Raw genomic sequence first — 13717 nt, 5'->3', positions numbered from 1 at the left:
TGTCCAGGAAATGTAAAACTCTATGTGTAAAACAGTCTCTAACTTTACTTATTTCAGCAAATTTTTTGGTTTCGATTTATAATCTGTTTTTTTTAAAGTTAATTTGTTTTGAGTAAATACTCTTGTTAATTTCTGTAACTTTGCTCAATTTCTTTCTTTTTAACGAAACGTGTTCTAATAATTTCTTTACCTTTTAACTTATACCGGGTGTTGCATCGTCGAGCGGGACATAGGAAATCCCATGTAAATTTTAATGGGGTCAATTATTGGCTTTCCTAATTATTTTAGAGAATAATTCTATTTAGGTTTATTGAAGCGCATTAAAACCCACATTTCAAAAGAATAACTTTAGATATTTTTGATCAGCCCGTTTACGAGTTATCGCCGATTTCTTTTTAAATATTTCTCCTTTCTTATGGCCCTATATTTACTTATGAGCACCAGTCAAGGTAAAAGATAACTGTCAAATGAAGCTGTCATTTCAGAAATTTATCTATTTAGTGCTTTATTATTATTGTTAAAAACTCATACCTACATCGAAAATATTAGCCATGAATTACACTACCGAAGAAAAAGTATTGACGATTAAATGGTATTATCAAGGAAATAGTTATCAAAAGGTGTCGGACATGCAGGGCCGTATCTGGGGGGGTGTTTTGGGGGTTCAAACCCCCCCCGAAATTATGGCCGAAAATTTTTAAAAAGTAATGATCATCAAGTAAGTAAGTAAGGGGGAAAAAAAGAAGAAGAAGAAGATGGATGAATATCAATGACTAAAGAATACAAGGACATGTAACGCCCATATACGGGCTGTAGCAGAATTTGTGACCTTATACGCCAACTTTTTAGACATAACGACATCATCAGCGACAATTTTAGCGATTTTTAATAGTTGGTTGTGTGTGGTGAACTTTGTATAAACTTTATTACAATGGTAATTTGTTCAGCTTTCAAGTGTAAAAGGCGCAATGATAAGAAAGAGCCAGGAGTTACGTTTTATAGGGAAATAAACAGTCCCCTACACCTTTTTAGCGTTTTTTTTTATTGAATTCGATAATTATTTTTCTGATATTATATGTACTTGATATGTACTATACGTCGATACTAGTTATGTACTTTTTGTCAGCATTTTAATACGTATTTTTCGTAATTAATTAGTATGATACCACCCGATACACCATAGGCGTAGTGAAAACATATAATATCAAAAATATAAATATCCCTTCAAGCGGCAATGTTAAGTAAAATATTTGTTGGAAGTTGGAAGAATATGGCACTGTTTGGAAGAATGGTCACAGTTTGGTCTCGGGTGCTATTTGTCCTTGTATTCTTTAGTCATTGATGAATATACATTATACACCCTAACCTCACTTTTTCACTTTGAAAGCAAATGTCATTTTCGACTTTCAATATTCAAGTGTTTAAAACAGCAAAAGTTTGACAAGGACAAGATTTTGAATGTTGTGTGTTTTGCTGGTCATTAACGTGATTAACGTTTGTTATTGATCTGCTATTAGACAAAGAATTCTTGGACTATGACACTTTAGCGGCAGAACTAGACTGGCAGCAAAAATGGAAGCCGCTACCTGCAGTCGACCGACCTAAAAACGCCATCGAAACGATAATCGGAGTGTAACCAGTGTATATTTCCAAATATATACATTTTATTAATGATCTTCGCAACTCTACCAGTGTCAACAGCTACACCAGAAAGGCCTTTTTCAACCCTAATGCCGCAATCGCACATGCGGTATTCGGCGATCTCCGATCGGGGCTTCGCCAATTTCCTATGTGAATGGATGAGGAAGTCGGAGTTCAGCGACGAGAACGAGCGATCGTCTCTATGTTGTTGCTATCAGAGCCCGCATGTATGGATGGAAAGGCGAAGTCCGATCACGAGCTTTCGGTAGTTGACGAGCGCTCGGAGTTCGCTAAATGCCGCATGTGCGGTTGCGGCATAAGACGATTGAAGGCAAATACGTTTAAATAAAATATACGGAGGGTACCGCTTAAATTCCTGTCCCGATATTGAAGGATGGCTATAGAATTTCAATGCATTTCCTACATAAGTCTATCCTATATGTGTTGTAGGAGGTTTGACTAAACAAGGATGAACTTATGTCCTGAACCATTCAGACTCGATTTTCTGTCCTTCAATACTGGGACGTAAATCCTCTCATTGCTCTTATGGGGAGGCCGTCGTATATTTTAATTTAAACGTATTTGATTGAAGGACTTCCTACGTAACTCTATTATGCGTACATAGAGAAATAAATATCGATATCGAAGAGGTAGTCAATCGTTTTTCCAGGGAAAAGACCAGTTTATCCTTTAAGATTAATAATCTTTACCTGTTACTTTTTTAAAATTTTATTTCCAATTAAGATTTGAGTGTAGCCCAAAGCGATTTTTTTATTATGCTTTTTTCCTAGCCGAAATTTTGGTCTAGATACGGCCCTGCGGACATGTTTGCTGTTCTGTATCCGAATAGACCGATACCTGGAAAATCTACAATCGCAAGGAATATCCAGAGATTTGAGACCAAAGGTACCCTAATAAATAACTGCAGATGTGAAGCAAGGCAGGAACAAAGAGAAGATGCAAGAAATGATACTGACTTGGAAGTTTTATTGTGCGTGGAAGAGAAGCACAAGGGAACTTGAGGATGAAATAGGAATAGATCACACTACAGCGTTTCGAATTTTGAAACGACATGAATACTATTCCTTCAAATATGAAAAGCACCAAGAGCTACGAGATGGGGACGAAATACGGCGGCAGGCGTTTTGCTTTGATATGATGGAAAGAGCAAACACGGATAGGGAATTTTTAAAAAACATATGTTTCATTGATGAATGCACGTTTACCTTAAATAATGAACCCAATGTTCAAAATTATCGATATTAGAACAAAGAAAACCAACACAGGTTTGTCGAAACAAGGACGCAATATCCAGAGAAAGTAAATGTTTGGGCAGGGACATTCGGACACAATATTATCGGGCCATTATTTCTTACGCGAAATTTAAATGCAGAATATTATTTGGAACTAAACTCATATTTTGCCTGCTTTACATGATGCCGCTAGGGAAAATCAGGAAGTTTGGTACCAAATGGATGACTGCCCGGCACATAGTACCCTGGCTGTTCGAGAATATTTAAACAATAGTTTTAACGGAAACGTTATTGGTCTAAATCATACAGTAAATTGGCCAGCAAGGTCTCCTGATATTTCGCCAAATGATTTCTTTGTCTGGGGCCATTTAAAAAACAGGATATACAAGGATAAAAAATGCCCAAATCAAAAAGAGTTAAAAAAATGCTATTTCTGCCGAATGCAATAGAATTTCAGTTTACCAACTAGTTAATGTAAGAAGAGAATTTTATGATCGCCTGGGTTATTGTCTAGCAGTCGATGGAGGAATATTTGAACATCTTCTTAAATCCTAAAGTTCTAACATAGTACCTAAATTAATAAGTTATTGAATATTGTAATAATACTATAATTAACCTTGTAATTGATTACTTTATTTTACTTTAATTCATATTAATTTGTATTTATAAATACATCTTTAAGATTTCCGATGTAGGAATGAGTTTTCAAAATAATTAGGGAAGTCAATAATTGACCCCATTAAAATTTACATGGGATTTCCTATGTCCCGTCCGACGATGCAACACCCGGTATACTCGTGGTTTGGGGGCAAATTATTTTTTTTGCACAATATTATTTAGTACTATAGTGTTTGGTAGACATCTTGCACTTGCAAATTTTGCGATCTTGAATGCTGATTACGAGCAACAATTCAACAAATTTCGCGATATTGTCTGTTGTTTATAAGAGCAGTTAAGTGGCAGTTAAAATTTGGAATCACGTATGCTATTTACTAGACCGATTTGCGATATCATATGCTGTTTACGCGGCATCGTTTGGCCTAGAACCGAATCGCGATCATGGACGTTGTTTACAAATATGCGACAATCCGGCACAGCATTGTCCACTTTTCCATATTATCTTTTAATCAAAATATTTTAGGAAACAAAAATAACGTAATTATAAATATAAAAAAGGTATTACTTATATCAACAAAAATCGCCTTCTTAACAGCACTTGGGGACATAAATAAAGGGCCATTACTACCGCTTTCCCGTTCAAAATATTCTAATAAAGTTGCGATGAGTAGTTTACGGCTATTGAGCCATCTTGAACACTTCGCACTAAAAAAGGTTCTAAAAAGAACAATGTTTGACTGCACCATAATTATATTAGTTAGTTTATGTCAGTTCTTGGCACCATAACTATACTAAACGCCGTTTTTTTTCAATTGTACCGTGTGCGTCTCCAAAGTGGCTCACCCCTATAATTTTTTTTTTATTTTTTCAGTTAAATAATCCAAATTTGGTATGTTACTATATGACATAAATTAGGATTGATTGACGTATTCAGTTGTTTTCGGTCACTTCCTATTTCACCGGAAATGACTACAACTTTTGAATTTTAAATGGCACCCTCTTTATTTTTTTACTTTATTCGATAGAAAATAACACTCTGAATAGAATGACATATCATATGTCAACTTGATATTTTTACGAAAATTTGACTCGAAATATCATGTGTGTGGTATCAAATTATTCGCAAAAAAATGCTTTTTCCAAATATGCTAATGAGCCACCCTCGTTCCATTTAAAAAAATTGAGATATGGTTAAAAATACTTACGATTTGAACGTCTTTTAACAGGCTAGGACAAGACACTAAAAATATTAGACGGTCAAATCTATTTTTCCAAGACTCCTTGATCAAAAAATGAGTGTTTTTAACATAGCCATGGCACTCTAGATTGAAATTTAAAATACGAATTTTTATTAAGCGAGAATGTCAACAGTTGCCATATGATCTGTCATTCTATTCAGAATGTCATTTTCTATCGAATAAAATAAAAAAATACCAAGTGTGCCAATTAAAAATCAAAATTTATAATGATTTCCGGTGAAACAGGAAGTGACCAAAAACTATTGAATACGTCAATCAATCCTAATTCATGTCATATACTGTCATACCAAATCTTTTTTTTTTTATCTGAAAAAATAAAAAAAGTTATAGGGCTGAGCCCTATAACTTTTGATACGCACCCGGTATGGTATCTATTTAGATTACTGTTATTAAATATTTTAGTTGTAGTTGTAAGGCATTTCTACCGGCCATATAAACAATGCATGTTAAAGAGTAATGGCACCTTAAAAATTAAAAAAAAAATGAAAATATATATTTTTGAAAGTTCTGTATTACTAAGGCACGCCTCTCTATACTATAAATTTCATCTCACATGCAGAATACACACACACACAGAAACACTAGGCTTGTTCCGTCTAAAATAAGCAGGATTCCACGCTATTCCGAGTTTACCTCCCTTTCGCAAAATAAACCTTTAGGACGAGCTGAACGACGACATGTTTTGACTGGAGCAGGACAGAGTAACGTATTATTGCAATAAAGTTGTTTTTTCTATTGTAGGAAAACACGCTCTAATAACGGTGCGTCAGCCCAAGGGACAGCTCGTGTCAATAAGGAGTCAGTCGATGTTGTACGGCACGGCTACTCCCAAGGAGCTGAAAGTCTGGAACGAATGCGACGACGTTCAAGATTACGTTACTGTCTACGATGGGTATGTTGTTTTCTATGTCGTAGCTCAAAATGTTGTAGTGTAACAACCCAAATTCGTCAACAAAGTTGAAGAGGTAATATTTTGGTCAACTGTATAACAAGAAATTTAAATGAAAGAAAGGAACCTACGTTGTGTTAAATATTTTTTTTTATTGTGATTACCTCGGATGCGCTTCGACAGAAGCAATATTTTGGGAAATCTAAGGAGAATAGGTTATGTAAATAAAACGCTAAATCTGTAAATAGCCCTACTTATTTTATTAAATGAAATGAAAGGAGTGCCGTACTCTGCCTGGAATTCACATGTAAAAGAGCACGGCAGAGAAAACCATGATCACTATTCCAGAGACTCTAACTATGCTGTCCTTAACTTTAATAAAAGAGAAATAATAATAATATAGAAGCTGTCCTCATACCAAGGTTTGTAGTTTTATACATTCAAAACATGCCACATTTATATCATTCAAAACTGAAGAGTGTTTGGTTAGTTAGCAGGTCGCCGCCTGCAGGTACTAAGGTCCTGGTTTCGGATCTCGAAGCTAAAGTTGAATGTTTGGTGTAAATATCTTAATATTATATTTATTACTTTTAGTTGCCCTCTGCGAGCTAAGATATTCGCCCAGTCACGGTCGAAAAATATTAGTACATTCAACAAGGCCCTTATTGTCACACTGAACCAAAAACATCGGCACGACTGGACAGGAAACGATTGTATTTAGATTACTTTAAAATTGAAATTATTTAAAAGCATAAATAGATTCCATTAAATACATACACATCTTATATGATATAATTCTCAGATGAAATAAACAAGGAAAAACTTTATTACAGAAAAATAAAATATATGCTAATGTTAACTAAAACATTAGTTAAATAATGAGAAACTATTTACTTTACCTTTACTAACATTCTTTGTCACAAAACTCAAGAACCAAATTAACAGCAATGCGTCTCGAATGGTAGTCTAAAAGCTAATCCCCTTACAACTATTATCTCTGGTCGTCGCCTGATTTCCCTCTCCCTACTTTTTCGAATAATATTATAAAAATCAATAATTTTTTTTATGTATACAGAGTGTCTTAAAACTGAATATTTTAGATTTAAAGAAATATGTCTATTTTTAAATAGGCGGTTCATCTCAATGTTTTTTACTAATATGAATCTTAGGATGTATCTAAAGTATGTCCCCGGATTGTCTGTACAAGAGGAAAAACTTTTTTATTATTGAGATTTTGAGAAAAATGCATTCTTCATAAAAAATTTTTGCTTGTTCTAAAATGGTTAATCCCGTTTATACTTTTCCAAATTTCCATACAATTTTAGAGAAAATTAAGAAAAACAAGAAAATTTAGTTGATTTAAGTCCTAAAAATCTAAACGCGTTTCTATGGTAATATCATTTCGTTTTCATTCTTTGATGGATTGTTATTCATAGAATTTTAATTAACGTAATATTTTTTATTGTTTTAAAATGTTAAAGAAGCACACAATTTATTTATTGAACTAAATAAACGGAAAGGGCGATTATAGCTATCGAAAAATACAACTTTCCTTCGGCTATTTGTTTTTGCGCACTTTTATTAGTTTAAACGTATTGAATGTAAATTTGGAATTGTCCAAATATTGGCTCCCCTATTGATTTTACAGCGAAGTCGTAAATAGTTTTTTTAAAAGTCTGGGTATGGCTGGAAACACACGTCAAATTTGTACAATTCCGGACAAGTCGTTTTTAACTAACTTAAGAAAAACTGCATCTATTTTTAAATTAAAACTGAACAGGTAACAATGCAAAACCAAGCAAATACCATCATACCTTAAGTTGTTAACTTATAATTTTGTCAATATCAAGTTCTATTTCCTAAACCTTAAAAGCCTTAATCCAATGTGAACGAGTTTTAAATTTCAAAAATGCATATCGAGTACACTGACTGTAGGTACTATAATAGTAACGTAGACAGCAAATTGCATTCACTCATGGGTTCACAATGTAAGGTATGTTGACAATTTCGGGTTTTGCATTGTTATCTCTATAGTTTTAATTTAAAAAATGTTTAAATTAAAACTAAAGAGATAATTAAAAAGTGCAGTTTTTCTAAAATTAGTTAAAAGCGGCCTGTCTGAAATTGTTCAAATTTGACATGTGTATTCAACATTAGTGGCCGGCCGTAGCTCCAGCGGTAATATATCCATCTACATAGAGATAGGTACTGGGTTCGATCCACAGCCAGTGCGGTCGCTTTATTTATTTAAAACAAAAATATTTATTTGTCTAAAAAGAGCGATCAGCGAGCCGCCATCTGAAGGAAGGCAATGGCAAACCACCTTATGTATATTAGTCTTGTACAGCCTCTCAAATAGTGCCGTTCGAACACTGATGACACACATCACAAGTACCTACATGCGAGAGGTAGCCGACGCTCTGTATAGAGTATGGCACTGTAAGAAAAAGATTCAACATTCGACTTCGCTGTGAAATCAACAGGGGAACTAATATTTGGACTATTCAGAATTTGCATGGGATTTCTTATGTTTCTAACGCCGCCGCCGCCGCGCCGATGCACTACCCGGTCCCGGTATATTGTTTCTCGTATTTCCAAAAAAAATTAAATTTTAAAATATTTATTTATAAATCTTTGAGTAACCTAGGTGAAAGAAAACTGTTGACTGGGCTTTTAAATTATTAATAAAAATATCCACAAGTAGATTAAATATCTGTATTTCACATTTAATAAATTACACTCTCGTAAATAACTATGAGTGCCTATGGAGGCATATAAAATATTTAATACCAGGGCAAATGAGAATTCCAAAGATTAATTTTAATATATTATATTAATTATATGTCAAAGTTCGCGCGCGAGTTAAAATAGTTTTAATTTTCAGGTAAATTTTAAAGAAAATTATTATTTGCCGTATAATTCTTGCCTGAATATAAAAATATAATGGTAATTTTTCAAATATCATACACATGCAGCATGTCCAAGATAAGAATGAACAGCATGTAAATTTCAGAAACTGTAAAAGATACAGGATCAGTTAATTAAGAGAAAAGTTGGATTTTGCTGAATCCTACAAGGTCATATTTAAATATCTAAAGATATCCGATGACTTCCGAAGATATTTTGGAAAAGCCGATTTTCCCGATTTTATTTTTATTTTATTTTTCTCTAAGAAATATGACAATACAAATTTTACATTCCTATTGCTACCTTTCCTTCTCTACAAGTTCATGCTATTAGATTTTCAATTCTACTATTCTTTTCCGAGATACCACCAATAATCTGTACTTATATCATAACCATAACATTGTCAGAAGTAAAAAATAATAATAAACTTTCTTTTTTTGAAATATTACTATATTTTTTCTTTCTATATTTTGAAAATATACACTACTGGTCACTTCATCTGCGTGATCTGTATTTTTATGCATGCGACAGAGATAAATGACCAGTTGACAGAGAGACAAAATAAAAAGCGGCATACAGTGTTGCCGGTTTTTGCGTTTGTAGGAAAAAGTGTGTAGAAAAAAATTAACTGTTTTAAAAACTTTCATGTGTAGGTACTACTGAAATGAAGATAATATATCTATCTAAATATTAGTATACTACATACCGAGGAGGGAAGTTTTTCATTACTGTCGAGAGATTAACTAAATCTCCAGACAATAATGAAAGCTTTCCTCCGAGGTTAGTATACTATTTTATTTACAACCACATTATTAATTAAAAAATAGGGACAGTATTTTATTTTGAAAAATTAAATTAAATATGCGAAAATTTGTCGTTTTCTGTTTTGGCATTTCCATATCTATAGTTACCGGTACCAGTGGTTATTATGGCGCAAACCTTCAACAACAAAACAAACAACTAAGTGGCAGTTTTGAATTTCACGTTCGCGTTTTCAAATTTATATACATACATAGAAAGCCAAATTGTCGGAAAGTTCTGATAATGAAGACTACTTTAATATTGGTACTCCACCAGAACTTACAGAAGCTACAAAAAAGCAGAAGCCAGTTTACTTCCTGAGAAAAGTAGCAGGCAGTAAAAAATAATAGCATTGAAAGTATACGAGTATACGAAAAATGGTGTGCCGAAAGAAATGCTAAGAATATTGCTTCGGAGACAGTCTTGATGGCATATTTTAGCGACATGGCAAGGCAGAAAAATCTACTTTTTGGGCTACGTACAGCATAATACGGACAATGCTAGAATTAAGGGAAAAGACTGACATATCAAAATATCACAAACTCGTCCCTTTTTTAAAACGCCAGAATGTAGGCTTTAATCCAAAGAAGTACATTAGAAGACCTGGCACAAGTCAGGAGTTAAGTTTTTGCAGCAGTGAAATCTCAATGAGTGAAACACATCATGAGGGTGGCCGCTTAACAATATCGATTAACGCGTACAATAAGTCAAATTTGACCATTAATTTCAACAAATAAAGGTGGCTGCAACGACGTCCTGTCATCCTGCTGTTAAAACATAACATCTGGTTTTTATATATAAAAATCAGTTGTTTTATTTTAACAGCAGGATTACGGGACGTCGTTGCAGCAACCCTTAATGTATTAAAATCTTCAATTATTATTGTTAATCTTCTTGTTTATTTTTGTTGATGTTAGATAAGTATTTAATAAAGATATTACAAGAATATTTTGCTTAATTAAATGAGGCGAGAAATAAGAAAAACCGAGTGAGTGAAATGGAAGAGGGAAGAAATGTAAATAATTTGATACTTTCAAATTTTATAAAAGTCAGTAATGTCAGTATTACATATATGTGGTTGTAAATAAAATCTATTACAGCTATAGTAAAATAAGTAACTAATTGGGTAAAATAAAGATTCGATGCAACATCATTTTTCATAAACGCCTATTGTTCGGTTTGAAATTTTGATGCACAATCCGGCAATACCGCATAGAAGAAATGTATCGACCCAACTTTTATCTCTTTTTAATACATTTGATTTTCCGTTAAGCTGTCGACATCACTGTCTTACACGTTGAAATCCAAACCACGTAGTTTCGATGATCAGATCGGTATATTAGTTATTCAATATTTTTTGTTTAAATAATATATTAATAAATTTTTCAATGTTTAGATATACGACAAGAGACGCCATCATTTTAAAATTTTGCGGAGGCGGAGAAGCAGTCCCAGAGGCTGTATCAAGCGGCCACGAGCTCTTAGTCGAGTTTTCTACTTCGCCTTACGGAACTTTTTTACAGCCAGCACCCGTACAAAGTTTGCACGGATTTCAACTGGAAGTTGAGGTAAGTGTTGCATGTCTTAATCAACATTTTCAGTCGTTTCCGTTTCTTCCCTTCTGTAAAAAAAGTAAAATTTAAATGGTTATACCATGATGTAAATATACAGGGTTAGTCTTAAATAAGTGCAAATATTTTCAGGGCTGGTAGATCTCGATAAAAAAAATATATTTTCTTTTTACCATTTTTGAAATAAGTTCAAAATAATCAAGTTATTTTACTTTGAAAATTGACAATAAAATATAGTTTAATTTTAAATATCTTAGAGATAATACAAAGAAAACTAATTTTCTTAGAAATACATTAAAAAACTCTAAGCAGTTTATCCATCACAATTGTTTTACCAGTAATATTATTCCGAGAACAACAAACTAAATACATTTTCGATATAATTCTTAATTTTACGGGTGGAAAAATATTATTGCAGCCTTTTTCGATTACATTCCTTGGATTTCTATTTATTTTAAATTGACTCTGAGTCTGCTTTTTTACCTTCTTTCCTAAAGTTTACTTCATCCCTACGGCTTTTCTGTTTTTCTTCGTTAACTACGGTTTCGCTTGTAATTTTCTCCGGCTTGTCGTGTTCCAGTCTATTTTTCCGGGTCCCACGGGAATATTTTGCTTTATTTGGGACTTGCATTTTCTTAGAAAACAGCTTTAAAAAAAATACACTAAAGCAATATTGATTTTCTGATTAAACACAAACGCTAAGACGTAAGTTGAAAATCTAAATACAGTATTTGAAAAAAAATACCAACATTCCATCAGCATAATCATCTCAAATGTTGATAAGGTCCTTAAGGATTTTCTAAATGCTCGTATGAATCCATTATTTTTAAATAGAGTAAATTATTCCATTACCCATTATTAATATTTCTATAGTCGTATATGCACTGGAAATAGTCGAAGAATACATATATTTGGGACAACTAATACACAGCTCGGGATCTCTACAACCAGAAATCAACTGAAGAATTAAGTGGGCATGGAGTACTTATGGATGAAATTCAATCATATTTAAATCTAGTATGCCACTTTATCTAGAGAAGAATACATTCAACCGATGTGTACTACCAGTGATGACATATGCATGTAAAACTTGGACACTTAAAACGGACATCATAAGGAAACTGCAGGTCGCACAACGCTTAATGGAACGAAATATGCTGGGAATGACCAAGAGAGACCGTAAAAGAATAGGGTGGGATACGACAAAAGATCGAGGTAATAGATATCATCCACAGAGTCAAATCCCTCAAGGAGCAATGGGCAGGACACCTGGCAAGAAGGTCGGATAACAGATGGCCACATGATGACCATTAATTAGACATTAAGAGATCTAGAAGACCGAACCTGAGGTGGAACCTTATGTGAGGGAGGCTACACCATATTTAGAAATGGCTGAATAGGCTGAAAATGATGATGATGATGATGATGCAATCATTATTATTTCGACCAGTCTTATAATTACTAATTTTTTGTAGATATGACTGTAAACAAAATATTTAATAACCACACTGTTAAAAATAATGGTAATGAATCTTGGTTCTTTGTATTAAAACATATAGTCCAAAATCTTGGCTCTTATTATTAAAATATATTTGAAACATTTTAACTAAAAGAATATAAATTACAGTTGTTTCAAATTACGTTATAATGTGCAACTACTATAATAGCGCCAAATATTGTTGAAAACTTAAACAATTTTCAGTTATCATGATTGTATAAGAAATTGCTTCTTCCCATGTTAAATTTGATACTACAAATATCTATGTAAATTGTAGTATTGTAATGTATATCGATGCATCGTTAGAAACAGGAAATCCAATGCAAATTTTGAACTATCCAAATATTGGCTCTCCTGTTGATATTACAGTGAAGTGGTAAATAGTTTTTTTAAAGTTTTACTTATACTGAATACACATGCCAAATTTGAAGAATTTAGAACAAGCCAATTTTAAGTAATTCAAGAAAAACAACATTTAATTTTAAATTGAAACTCAACAGGTAACAATGCAGAACCAGGCAAATGCCAACATACATAATTTAAAGTTGGGGGTTCGAACCATGGGTGTTTGGTTTGGTACAACAGTAAAATGAAACACCAAATCACCACAATACAGCAAAAACACTTTTACTTTTACATTGCACGCGCTTTTCGCTAACCATTTTAGCATCATCAGCAAATTATTAGTACTTTATTAATACTCGATTTCATTATAATCAAGTTTGAGTTTTTATCATCTGCTGATGATGATAATACGGTTAGCAAAACGCGCGTCCAATGTAAAAGTAAAAGTGTTTTTGGTGTATTGTGGTGATTTAGTGTTTTATTTTTCAGTGTACAATTACTTTTAAAAAATATTTCATTTTTTTAACTCTCAATTAATTGTAATACCTTATCAATTCTTATATGTAAGTAATGTAAACTTTTCTTAGGGAATAATTTTCAAGAATACAAAACTAATTACTGGAACAATTTCGATTTTGTTCCTCGAGTTCTATACATTATAAATTGGCTGTAAGCTTAATTTTTCAACTTATTTCCAAAGGTTTGCTTCGTCCCTAAGGCTTATCTGCTTTCCTATCCTAATACCGTTGTGCTTGTAATTTTCTCCAGCTTGTTTTGCCGTCTATTTGGCAGAGTCTTTCCACAATATTTTTCTTTATTTATAATTTGAATTTTCTCTAGCTCTAAAATATACACTGAAATGGTTATTCATTCCTTGATTAAAAAACGAAGCCTTAGAAAAATGGAGAAGATCGTGCAGAGGAATGGGAATACCA

At 33.0% G+C, this 13717-nt stretch overlaps 1 protein-coding gene across 1 annotated transcript in view; it reads left to right on the top strand.

Moving 5' to 3' along the window:
* The window catches only part of LOC115889262, a 154101-nt gene that overhangs the window by 95691 nt on the left and 44693 nt on the right, over positions 1 to 13717 (top strand). Inside the window, exons 7-8 of the mRNA XM_030909203.1 lie at positions 5513 to 5663; positions 10765 to 10936. Of these exons, the coding sequence (XP_030765063.1) occupies positions 5513 to 5663; positions 10765 to 10936 (323 nt within the window). The remainder of the gene's footprint in view (positions 1 to 5512; positions 5664 to 10764; positions 10937 to 13717) is intronic.

This window comes from Sitophilus oryzae, unplaced genomic scaffold (genome assembly GCF_002938485.1).
Source record: "Sitophilus oryzae breed Bouriz unplaced genomic scaffold, Soryzae_2.0 scaffold_813_pilon_pilon, whole genome shotgun sequence".
Lineage (NCBI taxonomy): Eukaryota > Metazoa > Arthropoda > Insecta > Coleoptera > Curculionidae > Sitophilus > Sitophilus oryzae.
The sequence above is the reverse complement of the archived record's forward strand: the minus strand, read 5'-3'. Positions and strand labels throughout refer to the sequence as shown.